The 16,374-nt window shown below is 49.3% G+C and overlaps 2 protein-coding genes across 6 annotated transcripts in view; both read left to right on the top strand.

Annotated features, from left to right (window-relative positions):
- The window catches only part of RABGAP1 (RAB GTPase activating protein 1), a 3,038,993-nt gene that overhangs the window by 1,475,698 nt on the left and 1,546,921 nt on the right, over positions 1-16,374 (top strand). The gene's annotated exons all lie outside the window — the stretch shown is intronic.
- On the top strand, positions 10,714-15,715 carry LOC138471805 (probable G-protein coupled receptor 21). Its single transcript, XM_069609640.1, has 2 exons — positions 10,714-10,826; positions 11,136-15,715. The coding sequence occupies exon 2, from the start codon at positions 12,200-12,202 to the stop codon at positions 13,250-13,252; it is 1,053 nt and encodes a 350-aa protein (XP_069465741.1). The 5' UTR covers positions 10,714-10,826; positions 11,136-12,199; the 3' UTR covers positions 13,253-15,715.

Below are 16,374 nucleotides of genomic sequence, written 5' to 3'. Positions count from 1 at the left end.
CCTGGATTATTGGCTGATCAGGGCCCCTTCTCCCAAGAAGGTCCTGGAACATCTCAGCATTACCTGCCACTCAAAATACCTCCTCGAAAGCTTCAGTTTATTGGAACGGCCCTGGATGCTTCCTATGGGAAAGCCTTGCCACCCGAGGTGAGGGCTAGACACATTCGGCAGATGGTCAGCACGTTTCAGAATGCCCCAATGTCTTCCGGCCTTTGATTTCTTTTGTTTAGGTAACTTGGCTGTATGGTATCATGCACTTTCCTGGTGCCATAGGCTCATCCAATGGGCCCTCAGGTGCCAGTGGTCTCGGTTCTCTGGCAGAATGACTGACCTACTTCAGGTCCTGAGCAAGGTTGCACATGATCTCCTTTGGTGGGCCTGTGTGGAGAACTTACTGAAAGGGGAACCGTTCTGGCAACCGTGGCCAGAGATAATGGTAGTTACGGATGCTTCCCTAATGCGTTGTGGGGCCCAACGAACTGACTATCAGCAGTCATTGGTCTCCATCAGAGTCCAAACTGCACATCAACCTTTTGGAGCTGAGGGCAATAGGCATAGCCCTGATGGCCTTTCTGCCCTCTCCACAGGGGAAGAATGTCTTGATAATGACGGACAACACAGTGGCCATGTACTACCTGAACAAGAGATGTGGTGTAGGGTCACTACCACTGTGCAAAGAGGCAGTGCAGCTCTGGTTTTCGGCACTGCAAGAATGGATCTCTCTCACGGCCGTTCACCTCGCACGGATAGAGAACACAACGGCAGACGCTCTGAGCAGGCAGAGCATAGTTTCCTGTGGGAAATAGCTCAGGAAGTCCTTCAAGAGATCTTCACCCTTTGGGGAACCCTTCAAGTGGATCTGTTTGCGTCCAGCATCAACAGGTAGTGCAACCTGTTCTGCTCCAGGGAATCTCCTCTGAGAGGTGCTCTGGGAGACACGTTTGTAGTGGACTGGGAATTTCCACTCCAGTCCCCATAATTACTCGCATCAGGAGGTTGAGGACGTTTGGGAAAACCATGATCCTGATTGCTCCAGCTGGGACTAAAAGGGCGTGGTACCTAAGTCTTCTGCACATGTCCATCTGCCCTCCAATTAGTCTTCCCAAAAGAGAGGACCTACTCTCGCAAGTGGGAGGTCGCATTCTTCACCCATAGATCAGGACTCTCAACCTTCATGCCTGGTTTCTGAGAGATTCAGGTACAAAGATTCGAACCTCCCAGAAGACATAATGGAATTGTTGCTTTCGGCTAGAAGACCAGCAACAAAATGTACCGTTGCCGTTGGAATATGTTTTGCAGCTGGTGCAGAGCTAAGAATGTGGATCCTTTTGTTTGTGACACACCAATGGTGTTGTCTTTTTTGCTTCATTTGACCAAGGAACTCCAGGTTGGCACTGTAAAAGGCTACCTGGTGATGCTACCCATTTTTAAGCATTCGTCAGAGCAGGGATCCTATTTCAAGACCCCTATCATACTCCAATTTTTAAAAGGATTCACTAATGTGTTCCCTCCAGTCCCTTTCATTATACTAGTTTGGGACTTGAAACTTGTACTCCATACCTCGTGTGCTCCTTTTGAGCTGCTACATTAATGTCCTCTTAGGATGTTAACTATCAAAAGGGTTTTCCTGATGGCCATCACAGCTGCGAGTAAATTCAGTGATCTACAGACTTTCGTGTAAGCCACCTTACACGAGAAGGTTATTTTTTATCGTTTTTGCCATCTTTCTACATAAAGTATTTTCAGAATTTAATCTGGCTCAAAAAATTGCCATTCCTACTTTTTATTCTCCACCTCATCGTTTCTAAGGTGGAGGAGAGGCTGCATCGTTGTGACCCTAAATGGGCCCTGAGTTTTTGCATCTCTAGGATGGCAAACCTTAGACGACACGACCAATTGTTTGTGGGTTACATGCGTCACAAGCTAGGACTAGCTGGACCAAGCCGACCTTGCCCCGCTGGATTATACTTTGCATTTCAGAATGCTATAATTTAGTGGATAAAGATGTTCCTGTGGGTGCATTCTACTAGGGGTGTGGCCACTTCATCAGCGTTACATAGAGGGGTACCAGTACAAGACATCTGTGCTGCTGCCACTTGGTCCTCTCTGCATACATTTTCAAAACATTGCCTGGACTTTGCGTCGGGAAAAGAGGCAGGATTTGGGAAACCTGTACTTCACAGCATTAATGATAATACATTCTTGCTCCCATCTCCTACATATAGTATTTTGGGAGCTTAATGCTGAGGAATACTTGGGAGGAGACAATCCAGTCGAAGAACAAATTACTTCCCCTGGTAATGTTCTTTCGACTGGATGTTTCTCTCATGTATTCCTCTTTGCCTCTTCAACCCTGCCCCATTTCCATGTATTACACCTTCCTCTCTTTACCGTCTGGTCGTTTTGGCCTCGGGAATGTCTGTGCTCTAAAGAGAGCAGAAAAAACTAGAACTGAACTAACGGACGCGGTGTGTGCTATATGTAAAGTCGGTGACGTCAAGTTTGAGCGGGTGGAGGCCGTCTAGAGACATCTAGTTGAGGATGCAGGGTGCCCTATCAAGAGAAATATTTTCAAAAGCAGCTGATGCTAGTAGGAGATTATGAAAAATGAGGAATACTTGGGAGGAACATCCAGTTGAAAGAAAATTACCAGGGGTACACAACTTGTTCTTCTGATGCATGTTCCACCTGCAGATTCCTTGTTGCCCTCCCAACATGCCCATCTTGATGGATAGCTTGCACAGCTCATCTGTTCTGCAATCCCTAAACTGCTGAGTGCTAGTGAAAAGGTGGAACAAAGGTCATGGGGTTTAGCAACTATATTTCGAGGGGATTGGGTCCTCTGACGTATTCCATATCTATGACAGGTAATGTCCACAGCTGTGCTGCTTCGGAAAATCTTTGGCATCTGCGTCCTGCGTCGATGCGCCGACGTCACCCGATGTGATAAGTAGGACGCACGACGCCCATAGCCTCAGTTCCGTTTTTTCCACGAACGTGTTCGCTTTGTGAATCTCGGTACGACTCGACTAGGTGGAGTTTGCTGTTTTCTATTCTCGGTTTGTTGAACCTGTTCGGTTTGTTGTGAAGACCTGTTCGTGGCGATGTCTTTCTCATCTTCGACCCCGCGCCCGGGCTCAAGAACTGCGAGGACTGTGGGTCCAAGATGTCGGTCACGGATTTGCACGACGCCTGCCTCTGGTGCCTCGGGGAGGCCCACGATACGGACGACTGCGTCGACTGCCAGTCGCTCACTGCAAAGGCCTTGCGGGAACGCAAGAAGAAGCTGTCGGTAGGCAGGGTGTCTAAGCGCCGGAAGTCGAGGTCTGCGGGGCTTTCGACCGATGACTCGACCGATGACTCAAGGGGTGACTCTCCGCATCATCATCGGAAGTCCGGTGGGTCTCCTTCCAGGAGTCGTCTCGCCACTCCTCCGCCTCTTCTAGGCATTCCAGGAAGCGCCGGCATAGGTCGCCTTCCCCGTCCTCTTCCAAGGACTCCGCCCGTCGGCGGGTCGCTTATCCCTCCATGCAAGCGACACCAGAGGAATGGGCTTCCTTCGGGAAGCAGATGCTAGCGATTCTGGAATCGCAGGGCACCGGTCCGTCCGCGCCTCCGAGTGGGGTCGGTCGGCACCGGTCGAGAGACACTGCCCGTACGCCTTCGGGCTGGGGTGGTTGGCACGGCTCGCGGGAGAGGTCGCGCTCGACAAGGGTAGCCGTTCTCGCCATGCCCGTTCCAGGTCCCGGTCCTCGACGCGCTCGAGACCGCGTGATCCTGTGCCATCTTCGAAGAAGATGTCGACGCCTGTGGTGACGAGGTTGTCGACGATTTCTCTCGAGGCTCCGCCTCCGAGAGGGTCGTCGACGCCGTTGGCGCCCAGGTTCTCGAGAGACACGCTCAGAGCTCTGGCTTCGAGGACTGTGTCGACGCCACCGTTGCTGGCGGCGCTGCAGCTGACGTCGACGCGATTCGCTCGACGTGGGCGCCTTTTCTGTCGACGCCGACTCGTTCGGCGCCCTCGACGCCTTTCGAGGCGGTGGTGTCAGAGGGGCCCCTAGAAAGGCTATGGCTAAGGTCCGGCACTGCTTTGGTCCACAGAGGTTTTCCTCGCCCCACCTGGAGTACATTTCAGAGGGTGATGAAGGCTCTGATGGAGGCCTGGTTCCGGTTACGGTTCCAGATGACCTTATCTCGGGTCATAGCCAGTTTGATGACCTGAGGCAGTCGCTGCATGATGCCAGTGGACTGGACACCTCGCCAGAGGTGGAGTTTTGTCGGCCGGAGCCTGGCACTCATGCCGATTCTTCATATCGGCGCTTTATGTCTCGGGTTACCGAGTACTTGGGTTGGTCAGCTCCCCCAGGGGAGTTCGTTCAGGATGATCTCACGGACATCCTTGATCTCGGTCCACCCACTGACCCGGTTTTGCCTTTTCATATGGCTCTGTAGAGAAGGGTGGCGGCGGCTTGGACTGCTCCGGAGAGTCTCCCGGCAGTGGGCAAGTCTTTGTCGCGAAAATACCGTCCAGCCAGTAGCGACCCCTGCTACTTGTCTAGGCACCCCACCCCGGAGAGTTTGGTGGTGCAGGCTGCTACGGCCCCGGCAAAGTAGGCGTCGAATCCGACCATCCCTCCGGATCGGGACGACAAACGTTTTGACGGCTGGGCGAAGAAAGTGTTTTCTTCGGGGGGTATGGCGCTTCAGGCGGCCAACTCCATATGTGCCTTGTCTCGTTTCACACACACTCTGTGGAATTGTGTTGCATTAGCGGCTGATCATATTCCCGAAGGGGATGAACGGGATGGTTTCCTTGCTATGGTTCAGGATGGCAAGGATGCTATGTGTGAGGCCGTTCAGTCGGGTTTGGACTTGGCGGATTGTGTCAGCCGGTCCATGGCGGCGAGCACCATAATGCGCAGGTTTGCGTGGTTGTGGAAGTCTGGGTTTGCTCCTGATCTGCAGTCCCGGCTCCTCAACATGCCTTTTGACGGTGAACACTTTTTTGGCAGCAGACCTCCAAAGCTGCAGCGAAATCGTTGGGCGCTGCAGTTCGCCAACCTCTGCCTTTTCGTCCTAGGGGACATCAATGGAGGGGAGGTTCCTTTCGCTATTACTCGTCCTTCAGTAAAGCGAGAGGAGCAAGCAGTCAAAGAAGCCATCGTAAGAGTGCCAGAGGTGGAAACAAAGGTACTCGAGGTGCCAAGGCCGCTCGGGCAGTTGCCTCTTTGCCCTCAGGCAACGCCGCAGCCGCTACCACTCAGTCATGAGGCCAGGTCCCATGGTTCGCCGGTTGGGGGAAGGCTGGCGCAGCATCTTGTAGTGTGGCAAGCCATTACTTCAGATGTGTGGGTTCTGGAGATCATAACCCACGGCTACTGTCTTCCTTTTCGGCAGAGGCCTCACGACAATCCACCAGGGAGCCTCTCTTTGAAGAGTCCGGATCCGCTCCTTGCGCAGGAAATTCAAGCCCTGCTGGAGAAAGGCGCCATAGAACTGGTGCCTATAGCAGAGAGGAACAAGGGATGGTATTCCCCTTATTTTTTTATTTCAAAGAAAGACGGGGGATTGAGACCCATCATGGACTTGCGCGGTTTGAACAAACTCCTCAGGAAGGACAAGTTCAAGATGGTGACTCTTTCTCAAGTCCTCCAGGCCCTTCAACTTCAGGACTGGTTGGTGTCTCTCGACCTCAAGGATGCTTACTTCCATGTGCCGATCCATCCCAAGCACAAGAAGTACCTGAGGTTCGCGGTTGGCGACTCACACTTTCAGTTTCGGGTCCTGCTGTTCGGATTGACCTCCGCCCCGAGGGTTTTCACCAAGCTCATGGTGGTGGTGGCAGCTCATCTCAGGAAAGGGGGGATTCACGTCTACCCCTACCTGGACGATTGGTTGATCAGGGGGAGCTCTCCCGAGCAAGTCCTGGATCATCTGTCCGTCACCTGCCACTCCCTTCACAGGCTGGGCTTCTCCCTCAATTTAAAGAAGTCCCATTTGACACCAACGCAGCGGCTCCAGTACATCGGAGCAGTGCTCGACACGTCCCTGGGGCAGTGTTTTTCTCCTCAGGTGAGGGCTCTTCACATTCAGCAGATGGTGCACAAGTTTCAGTTTGCCCAGAATCTCCTAGCGTCCGAATTCTTGAGACTGCTCGGCCTCATGGCATCCTGCATTCTTCTGGTGCCAGAGGCTCGTCTGCGGATGAGATCTTTGCAGTGGGCACTCAAGCTCCAGTGGTCTCAGTCCTCCGCAGGCTGTCGGACCCTGTTCAGGTGCCGCCCTCGGTAGCCCAGGACCTTCTGTGGTGGGCCGTCGAGGGCAATCTGATGAAGGGGGCTCCATTTTGGCTGCCCTGGCCAGAGGTGACGATCGTGACGGACGCATCCCTCACGGGATGGGGAGCTCATGCCAACGAGTTGACAGTCAGCGGTCGTTGGTCTCCGTCGGAGTCCAGACTCCATATCAATCTGTTTGAGCTGAGGGCCGTCAGACTAGCCCTGAAGGCTTTTCTGCCGACTTTGCGCGGAAAGAGTGTCCTGATTCTAACGGACAACACGGTGGCCATGCACTACCTCAACAAAAAGGGGGGGCAGGGTCACTTCCGCTGTGCAGGGAGGCGATGCAGCTCGAGTTCTGGGCCATCCAGCAGGAAGTTGCGATCTCGACGGTTCATCTGGCCAGAGACCACAATGAGACGGCGGACGCTCTGAGCAGGCAGAGCACGATCTCTCACAAGTGGGAGCTGGCTCCGGAGATTCTCCTGGAGCTCTTCGCCCTTTGGGGGACCCCTCAAGTGGATCTCTTTGCCTCCAGTGTCAACCGGAAGTGTGAAAGGTTTTGCTCGCGGGAATTTCCTCCAAAAGGAGCCTTAGAAGACGCGTTTGTGGTGGAGCGGTCATTCCCACTGCTGTATGCGTTTCCTCCAGTCCCCGTCATCCCGCAAGTGCTGCGGAGGTTGCGGAGGTTCGGTTCCCAGATGATCCTCATTGCTCCGGCGTGGGCCCGGAGGACGTGGTACCCGGACCTTCTAGACTTGTCCATCTGCCCTCCACGTCGTCTTCCCTACCGAGACGATCTGCTCTCACGGGAGGGGGGGGGGGGGTCAGGTTCTCCATCCAGAGGTCAGATCCCTCAATCTTCACGCTTGGCTTCTGAAAGGTTGAGGTATAAGGATTGGGACCTTCCTGAAGACATGATGGAGGTGTTGCTCTCGGCCAGGCGGCCGGCAACGAAGTTTCTGTGCCGTTGGAGAAAGTTCTGCGACTGGTGCAGAGTTCAGAATGTGGATCCTTTTGAATGTGACATTCCCATGGTTCTGTCTTTTTTGCTTTCTTTGGCCCACAGGGGCTTGCAAGTGGGGACCATTTAAGGTTACCTGCCGGCGCTGTCCATATTTAAGCGCTCGTCTGAAGAGTGTTCCTATTTCAAAATTCCTTTAATTTCGCAGTTTCTGAAAGGGCTCACTAATGTGTTCCCTCTGTCACCTTTTCTGGGGCCAGGCTGGGATTTGAACCTTGTTCTTAAGTTTCTTATGGGTGCTCCGTTTGAGCCTTTACATTCTTGCCCTTAGAGGCTGTTAACTCTGAAAACTGTGTTTTTGGTTGCGATTACTTCCGCTCGCAGAGTGAGTGAGTTGCAGGCACTTTCAGTTAAGCCACCCTTCACTGTGTTTCACAAGGACAGGGTTGTCCTTAGAGTTCGTCCTTCTTTTCTTCCGAAGGTGGTTTCGGAATTTCATTTGAGCCAGAAGGTTGTTCTTCCAGCGTTCTATCCTCCTCCACATCCTGGTAAGGAAGAGGAGAGGCTCCATAGGCTTGATCCTCGTAAAGCATTGAGCTTTTATATTTCGCGCACGTCCCGGGTCAGAGTGGACAATCAACTTTTCATTGGTTACGCTGGAAAGCGTTTGGGACAAGCTGTGACGAAACAGACTTTGTCTCGTTGGATTATTTTAGCTATCTCCGAGTGTTACTGCTTGGCGGGTAAGGACCCTCCGGCTGGCTTGCGGGCCCATTCTACCAGAGGAGTGGCTGCGTCTACTGCCCTGCAGAGGGGAGTTCCTATTCGTCACATCTGTGATGCAGCCACCTGGGCTTCAGTACATACTTTTGTACGTCATTATTCCCTTGATTCCATCAGAGGGCAAGATCTGGCCTTTGGCAAGGCAGTTCTCTGTTCCGCAATTTGATTGAGCATGCTAAATTTGTATTCTAAATTCTTTCCCACCTCCTGGCTTGGTACTGCTTTGGGAGTCTGTCATAGATATGGAATACGTCGGAGGACCCAATCCCCCCGAAGAACAAGTTACTTTCTTACCTGGTAACGTTCTTCGATGGGATGGTCCGACGACGTATTCCATATCGCTCCCTCCCTGCCATCCCCGCTGCAGAATTTCTTTTGCGATTGCAGCTTGCGTTCTGCAAGGCCTTGTGTGTCTGACTGGCAGAAAACTGGTGGCACACGTTCTGGGAAAAAACTATAACTGAGGCTATGGGCGTTGTGTGTCCTACTTATCACATCGGGCAGACGCCAAAGATTTTCCGAAGCAGCACAGCTGTGGACATTACCTGTCATAGATATGGAATACGTCGGACCATCCCATCGAAAGAACGTTACCAGGTAAGAAAGTAACTTGTTCATTGGAGCGACACAGACCTGCGCTGATCCTCCTGGTGGTGAAAAATGTTCCAAACGTGTCTGATGCTGGAGATGGAATACCCAAGATCCTTCTCTCTATGGAAGGAAAATCCATTAGAAAAAACATTCGCAAGAAGCAATTTATTGTTCCTGTGCATCAGTTCTCATACTAAGAGTGTTATTACATCCCAGCCTCTCCCACTGGTTTGACACTGGGAGGTTGTCAGAAATATCTGCAATGCTGCCAGAGAAATTGACACATGGTCATCATTATGTTGATCTGCGAGTCCTGTGCTGTAGCAAAGCTGATGTAATATCATGCTTCAAAGTACTGTATGAGAAGCCAAGTGCAGGATTGTATGGCAATTCTGTATAGTTACTTACAATGTATTGATTAGGTTTTCAGATCTGCACATTGGGGTTATTTCAAAACTGCTTTAATTGAATGCTATACTGAGACCCACAAAAACAAATATCCCGTTTTTCCACTCCCCGTTTGTATATACATTCATTTAAACTAAACTACATTGATTCATCTTTAATGAGATGTTCATGTGACGTCGCCTCAACTTTAGGGTTTGAGGGAGGGCTAAGGGTGCAGACCTACATTTGAAATAGCCCCTTTTTGTCTTGCAATGTGTATTGGAATGATTTATGCGCAGTAGCGATGCTTATGGGGGGAGATGAGATTTTGAAATCGATTGGCTTTTTCAGACTTCTACCACCTAGAGGACATGCGGGGGTCTTGTGAAATAGTTGAACTTTGCCCTACAAACGTGTAACCGAGAGCTCGATTTCCATTCGCAGACAGCAGTTTAAGGCGTATTGTGACTTTGTGAAGTATTGAAAGCACTGTTTGATGTCAACAAACTACGAGACGGACAGTCTATCGTCCTGTGGGACCGGGCAGTCCTGTTTAGCGTCTACCCAGTCACCTAGATCAGGTTCTGGTACGTTTTTTGCTTTGGTAGTTCAGTGAGTTTATGAGCTTGTTGGAGATACTTGTGTAACCATCAGATTAAAGGTTTGAATGCCAACGTGGCCTCCGGAAACTTGAATGCATATGATCTTGAGAAAAAGAGAATCAATGAGTTGGTTTAAAGCCACACCTGTCATTTATTTATGATGGACTAAATAATCACGCATTCAGCGCTACATGTCGGCATTCTAACGGGTGGCATATTGGAAGAGCTCTATTGCATGCAGTCCTTTCAAAGATGACAGCCACATTAGCTGAATATCTGTTTGTAGGGCATATTTCTACGTGAACCTGTGCCTACAATGGTACTTTCTGTTAGCAGAGGTGTTCACGTCTTGCATTGGGATCAAGGAGCAACTCCTATTGGGCGACATCAGGTGGTCCAGTGTCTGATGCAAAATGTCGCCCCATATAGTTTAGGTTGAAGGGTGCTCGGTGTTTTAACTCTGAGATGGCCGCGCGCAATATTGGAAAATGTTTAGCGTTTCTGAAAGAATGTATGGAAAAAAGTTAAATAGAAAAGTAATATCGGGTGGAAGGTTGGAAAACCGTAAGCCGCCTCTAACATGTCGGCCTCTCGAAGTTTGGTGCCGGCATGACAGTTTCGTCTTTGTAGCGAGAGCTAACCTTTTGTTTGAAGGGGCGGGGTGGAGCTGGGAAATAAGACGGACAGTACCCTATCCACGGAATGCTTCGCGGTTGTAATATTCTGGAACATGGTTTCTCGGTGGGAATCTGGTTTCTGAATTCTCAACTTGAAAACAATATAGTACTTTTGCTCCTCAAATATGTCTCCAGAGTTTACCCCGCCTTCATGCGGGTTAATGCGCTAGAATCTTAAGGGGCAACTGGAAAGGGAGCCCGTCACTGACTGTAACCTGAGGGCAAAACTAAATGCTTTCGCCACCCTTTACCGATGGACTATTGCTTGCGGTCCAGTGTGCACACGGTGCTGCCCTGCTTCGAATATACTGTGATGAGAGATCCGCACCCACTGCCTGCCCTGATGTCTGCTGTGAGGTTTCGACTCGGGCGATCCCTGGCAGTGCAGCGGCGGGGCGGGGGGGGGGGTGGGGAGTGGGGGGTTTGGTCTTGGAAAAAGGCTCTCCCTCTAATGCCGCAAATTGGGCTGTGTTTCCAGCGGCAGTCTGGTGGACGGGTTCCAGCCCTGGCTTTCTGAAGCCGACTGCCGTGTTACGCAGACCAGGTAAGCGCTCCATAACGGGTGGTCCCCTTATCGCTCCGTGTACAGCTGTGCAAGCAGGCGAAGGTGGTAATTTTACAGCTTTAAATGTGAAGTATTTTTCCAGAGAGCGTTTTTTCGTATTCCCATCTCTTTCCTTAATTGGTGAAGCTGCGCTGCTTAATTGCATGCTGGCAATTAACACGATTGGGAAAGTGGCCATGTACGTTTGCTGACGGTTGTGGAGTTGAGTTCACTGTGCGATTGAACATGTTAGCGGTGCGTGCTTATTGACAAGATGCTGTAAAAATGCTTTCGCCTTTCTCCTCCCAGCTTTCCCGATGAATGCAATACAGAGCCCGACCTCCCCCGATGATCACGCTGGCAGCGCCCGCCCAACGATGCCGGTAAAGTTAGCCCTGCCATGGCCAGTGCTGCCGGGCACAGCATCCAGCAGGGTGCAGAAGCTGGGCCGGAACTGAAGGAGAATCGCAGTGCAGAGGGCGATGCGGAGGGGCCGCTGAGAGCCAAGAGGGAAGGAGGCTGTGTGCCACCAGGCGCAGGGACGCTCTGATCCCAGCGGGCGAACCACCACCGGGAACCGCCGAGTGCCCTTCAGCAGGTAACCTCTGCAGGGAGCGGAGGACCAAGGACTGCCACCGGCCTGGGTTGCTCGCCGGCCCTCCGGCAGGAGCGGAGGGCTGCAGGCAGTCCAGAGTTTGGCCTGCCCAGAACCGACTGCCTCAAAAAAGATTGAGTGCAAGGGATCCCAAGACCTCTGCACTCGTTAGATTCGGGCGGCAGTGGGTCCTATTTACCGACCGGTAAGAGGGCACTGCAGGAGTCCCAGGGGATGGGGATTGCAGGCAAACTCGATCCCGTTTCTAGCAAAGGGTGGTGGCCACTGAATGAGGATCGGTGTGTGCTTTTCAGGACTGTACGGGACCACGGACGAATCCTCGCTGGCTGGGCGCAGGTTTGCAGAAGAGCCCCGCAATGAGCACGGAGGCAACGTGGACCTGTCTGGAAGGGACCCAGTGGGACTGTGGAAAGGTGCTGCGATTTGCAGGATATGGGTCCAGGTAGCAACTGACTCCTCGTGTGCAGCATATATCTATCTATATACCTGAGCGTTGCAGCTACCCATGAGCCTGTGGATGGGAGCAGGGTGCGACCCTTAGATCCAGTGTGTCTTCTACAGAGGAGGGCCAGAGCTTTGCTGCACAGGAGGGGAAGATGACTAACGACTTAGAGCCAGCAAATGGTGACAGATGGGATGGACCCCCCGAAGTGGAGATCCTTTGTGAATGGTTTCCAGCGTACTCCGCTGTAGGTGAGCGCTAGACCAGTCTTCATCATGAGGTGAAATGTAGTCTCCAGCGAGCTGCCTTCTCAAAATGAACTCTTCCTCTTGGCATGGGGACAACAGTAGCCGTCCATTCTGCCTTCTGGGAATCAGCTATTTTGATACCATTCATTTCTGCATCTTGGAAGCTGTGATCATCCTCTTTCTGACTGTGCTGATCATTTCTGGGAATCTGATAGTCATTTTTGTCTTTCACTGTGCTCCTCTGCTGAACCACCACACTACGAGCTATTTCATTCAGACCATGGCATACGCAGACCTTCTTGTGGGTGTCAGTTGTCTGCTGCCTTCCTTCTCCCTGATGCACCACCCTGCCATTCTGCCCGAGTCGATTGTATGCAAGGCTTTTGGGTTTGTGGTTTCTGTACTCAAGAGCGTGTCCATGACCTCTTTGGCTTTCATCAGTGTGGACCGATACCTTGCCATCACCAAACCCCTGACATACAACACACTGGTTACTGCCTGTAGACTGAGGACCTGCATCGTTCTTATTTGGATTTACTCCTGTCTCATATTTTTGCCATCATTTTTTGGTTGGGGCAAGCCTGGATATCATGGCGATGTGTTCCGCTGGTGTGCAGATTCCTGGGACACCAATGCATACTTCACCTCCTTCATCGTGGTGATGCTCTATGCACCAGCTGCTTCGGTTGTCTGCTTTACCTATTTCAACATATTTCGCATCTGTCAGCAGCACACCAAGGAGATCAACGAGCGACGTGTGCGCTTCAGCTCTCAGGATGGCGACTCCACCGAGAGTCAGCCCTGCCCCGACAAGCGTTATGCCATGGTCTTGTTTCGCATCACCAGCGTCTTTTATATCCTTTGGTTGCCCTACATCATTTACTTTTTGTTGGAGAGCTCGGGTGCATACAACAATCATGTTGCATCATTCCTGACCACTTGGCTGGCCATCAGCAATAGCTTCTGTAATTGTGTAATCTACAGCCTGTCTAACAGCGTCTTCCAAAAAGGGCTCAAACGTCTGTCCGGAGCTGTGTGTGCTTCCTGCATTAGGCGGGCTGACGGCAAAGATCCCTCCCTTCCATCCACCAAAAGACCAGTCGACGCGTGTAGCTTCTGACTGGTCGGCATACCATGCTCCTTTCACATCAACTGGCGTAAAAATGATCAGATTCTCTAAGAGCACTTTATGTATCTCAGAACATGGGATGGGCATGCTGCTGTGGTATGAACAATCCAATAAACAGGAATCCTACCCAATGTATCTTCATGAAGTCATGAGTGTTTGTCAAAGGTACATTTACTGACACCTCAGCTAGTACAGCAGAATTACGTGGCATACAAAATTAATCAAGAAGCATTGTTTTTTTCCCTTGGTTTCTTTAGGATTTGTGCTTCAAATGTATCAAGGTTCATATTCTATAGTATTAGTGTGCAACAGAGATTTTGTGCATATGCCAAAGTATTAATTGCGTAGGTGTAAACATCGTATTGTAAGGGGCCACATGTTTTTTCAATTTGTTGCAACTAGCCAGAGCTCTACATGCAACCTAATAATTGACAGCGATCTATGGGTGGGTAAGGCTGTTCTAAACGTTTATACATTTTCCTGCAAACACACACGTAGTTTAAGATATAGAGTATACACGACAATATCCCATATATTTCATGGGTGATTGGGAAAGGGCCATGGCTCAAAAGTGGTGTGGCCATGACCTGTTTATGCAACGTTCCCTCTCCCATCTTCCGCAAGTACTGTGAAATTATACTTTCTACTGGAGCATAATACTTTCTTTTTAGATTTGTTCAATACTGTTATCCAATTATGCTTATATTTAGCATAACATTGTCACAATAACATTCATTGCAGACGTATTACTATTTATGTGAAATAAGAATATATCCTCCAGTGGAGAATGCAATAATGATCACATTTGGTTTGCTGGGCGGGTGGGTGGAGGAGGGGCAAAGTTGTGGTATGATTCATTGGCATAGGAACCAATGAGTCACACACTGATCGTTGTACAGAGTTGTGAAGCTGCTGTTCCATTACCTTGTTCACTGATGCATATGCCGATTGCTTAACATGGTGAGGGTGCACTTGGTTGCAAACGAATCTGTAGTCCCCAGTATGGCATAAGTATTGGGTTCATTGGGACTCGCTGATGAAAAGTTCTGAAGTGAGCGATCCTGCGCCTTTTCACCTTCCTCTCTTATAGAGAATGCTGCTCGATATGAAATGGTCACATCTTTATAGAAGATACAGAACAGGTGCTGGGTAATGGCATGTATTGCTCCCAATGTACATTTGCTTGGTGGCTGCTGGATAGTTCTGCTGATAATATGTGCTTGTCTGCTGAATGCCCTTGTCTAGTCGCTTACAGCATTACTAAGCGTCAACCGAGATTACTGCCTCCAGACTCCTTATGTACAGTGCATTAGAGGAGATTAGCAGAGCTTCTCCTACTTCTTTCTGTGAGGAGATGAAGCATTCGAGTTACTTAGCTCTTATTGACTCCTTGATCCACTGTTGCAGAACAATATCTGGAGCATAGACCACATCTTTGTCTTTCAGATTCACCACCTATAAGAGTTACATAATTTATAGTAAGACAAAAAACAATAAACACATTTATTTAATTGGTAATAAAGCAATTACGAGTTTGAGATTCACAGAAGACTGAAGGGAAGGGAGGAAAAAAACACTGAACACCTCAATAACATTGGTGGCTACTTACCTTGCTTTCTATGCTTCCATCAGAGCTAGATATTTACTTTTTCCACAGAACGACCGTTTACACACAATGACGTATGACTACATATTCTTGCTTCCTATTCTTGGCCGGGAGAAATAAACCAATTTAAAGTTGAAAATGAACGTGTTCTGTCCCTCTGTTTCGCCTCATTTGTTGGGATCCATAAATTGAGGCGCATTAATCAAACAATGAGATCACAACGATTGTCCGGGGCATGATATGCAAGGCTATCCAGGAAATCTAATATTACACATCATAAACCTAAATCTAGAATGTCAATGAAAATGTGAATGCATACTGCATAGAACATTACTGGATAATTCTACAAAGATTGTTGCTTGACTTTGGTCCTGTAACAGGGCCCGACTGTGCGGATGATAACTTAACAGTGCTGATCCATGTACAATGATTACTGTGCATTTTTTTCTACTGTTCTTTTTCTGAAAGGGTATGTGCCATAACAGGGGGGGCTTTCTTGCGTTTTTCTTTGTATATATGAACCGTAATGAAAAAAATTGTGCGGTGGCCTCCTCCGATATATATTATTTTTTTTATTGTGTTTTGATTCCATAATAAAACCTTTTACCTTTAATTCAGACACATAACCGAACATTCCGACATAAACAGTTAACATATTATCAATTCAAAGAATAAAAACTATTTGTGTAAAGCATAATAAAATCACTTCCATCTGTATGTCTGCATGTGCATTAAACTAATTAGGTCAGTAGATGGCCTTAAAGTACGTTACACTAAAATCGTCACGAGAACAATAAAGTGCCATGTGCATTCGGTCTTACCTAATAAAGTGCATTATGTTTCATAAATCATGTTCCCATGAGTATAAGTAAAGTGTTGTGTGCTTGGCCCAATACCCTTGATCAGTAAGAAAATGCAACTTTTGTATACCATGTTAGTGACACGTGTATAAAAAGCGCAATGTACTGTAATACAAACTGAGCTAACGCCAGACACCCATACAATGCTGTTATACCTTGTGTTAAAGTGGCCTTTGCGTCGTAAGTACATTGTCATTCATAAGGCCATAGAATTGAAGTGCTGAATTAGGTCCTTTTGTTTGAGTCCCTCCAAGGGTACCCATTATTTCCTTAACGAATAGAACCACTGCTAGCATTAAAGATAATTGCATTCCTTGCATGCATCGCCCCCATAACTCTACCCGATCAAGTGAAGCCTCGTTATGAACGAATGGCACACATTCATTACATGGCCACAGTAGTGGCCATGTAGTTATGGTTAAGTTGCTGTTTCCATAGGAAGAGCACTTTTTGGGCGGCTTATCACTTTGCTCTCCCTGGACGAATCCTCACCAAACTTTGCGAAAAAAGTATTTGGGTCACTCTGAATTGTTTTTGCAAAGTTATGGGGGGGGGGGTCCCAAAACTTTTTTTTTCCCCCATAGACATAATGGGAAAAAACTTTGCTCACGCCTACAGCCCAAACCGCTAGACGGATTTACACCAAT

Source organism: Ambystoma mexicanum, chromosome 8 (assembly GCF_040938575.1).
Source record: "Ambystoma mexicanum isolate Mex_15411 chromosome 8, UKY_AmexF1_1, whole genome shotgun sequence".
Taxonomy (NCBI): Eukaryota; Metazoa; Chordata; class Amphibia; order Caudata; family Ambystomatidae; genus Ambystoma; species Ambystoma mexicanum.
Note: the sequence above shows the minus strand (reverse complement) of the source record. Positions and strands in the feature narration are given on the sequence as shown.

Coding starts and splice junctions, on each gene's coding strand:
- LOC138471805 (XM_069609640.1), top strand. CDS start 12,200: ATGAACTCTTCCTCTTGGCATGGGGACAACAGTAGCCGTCCATTCTGC.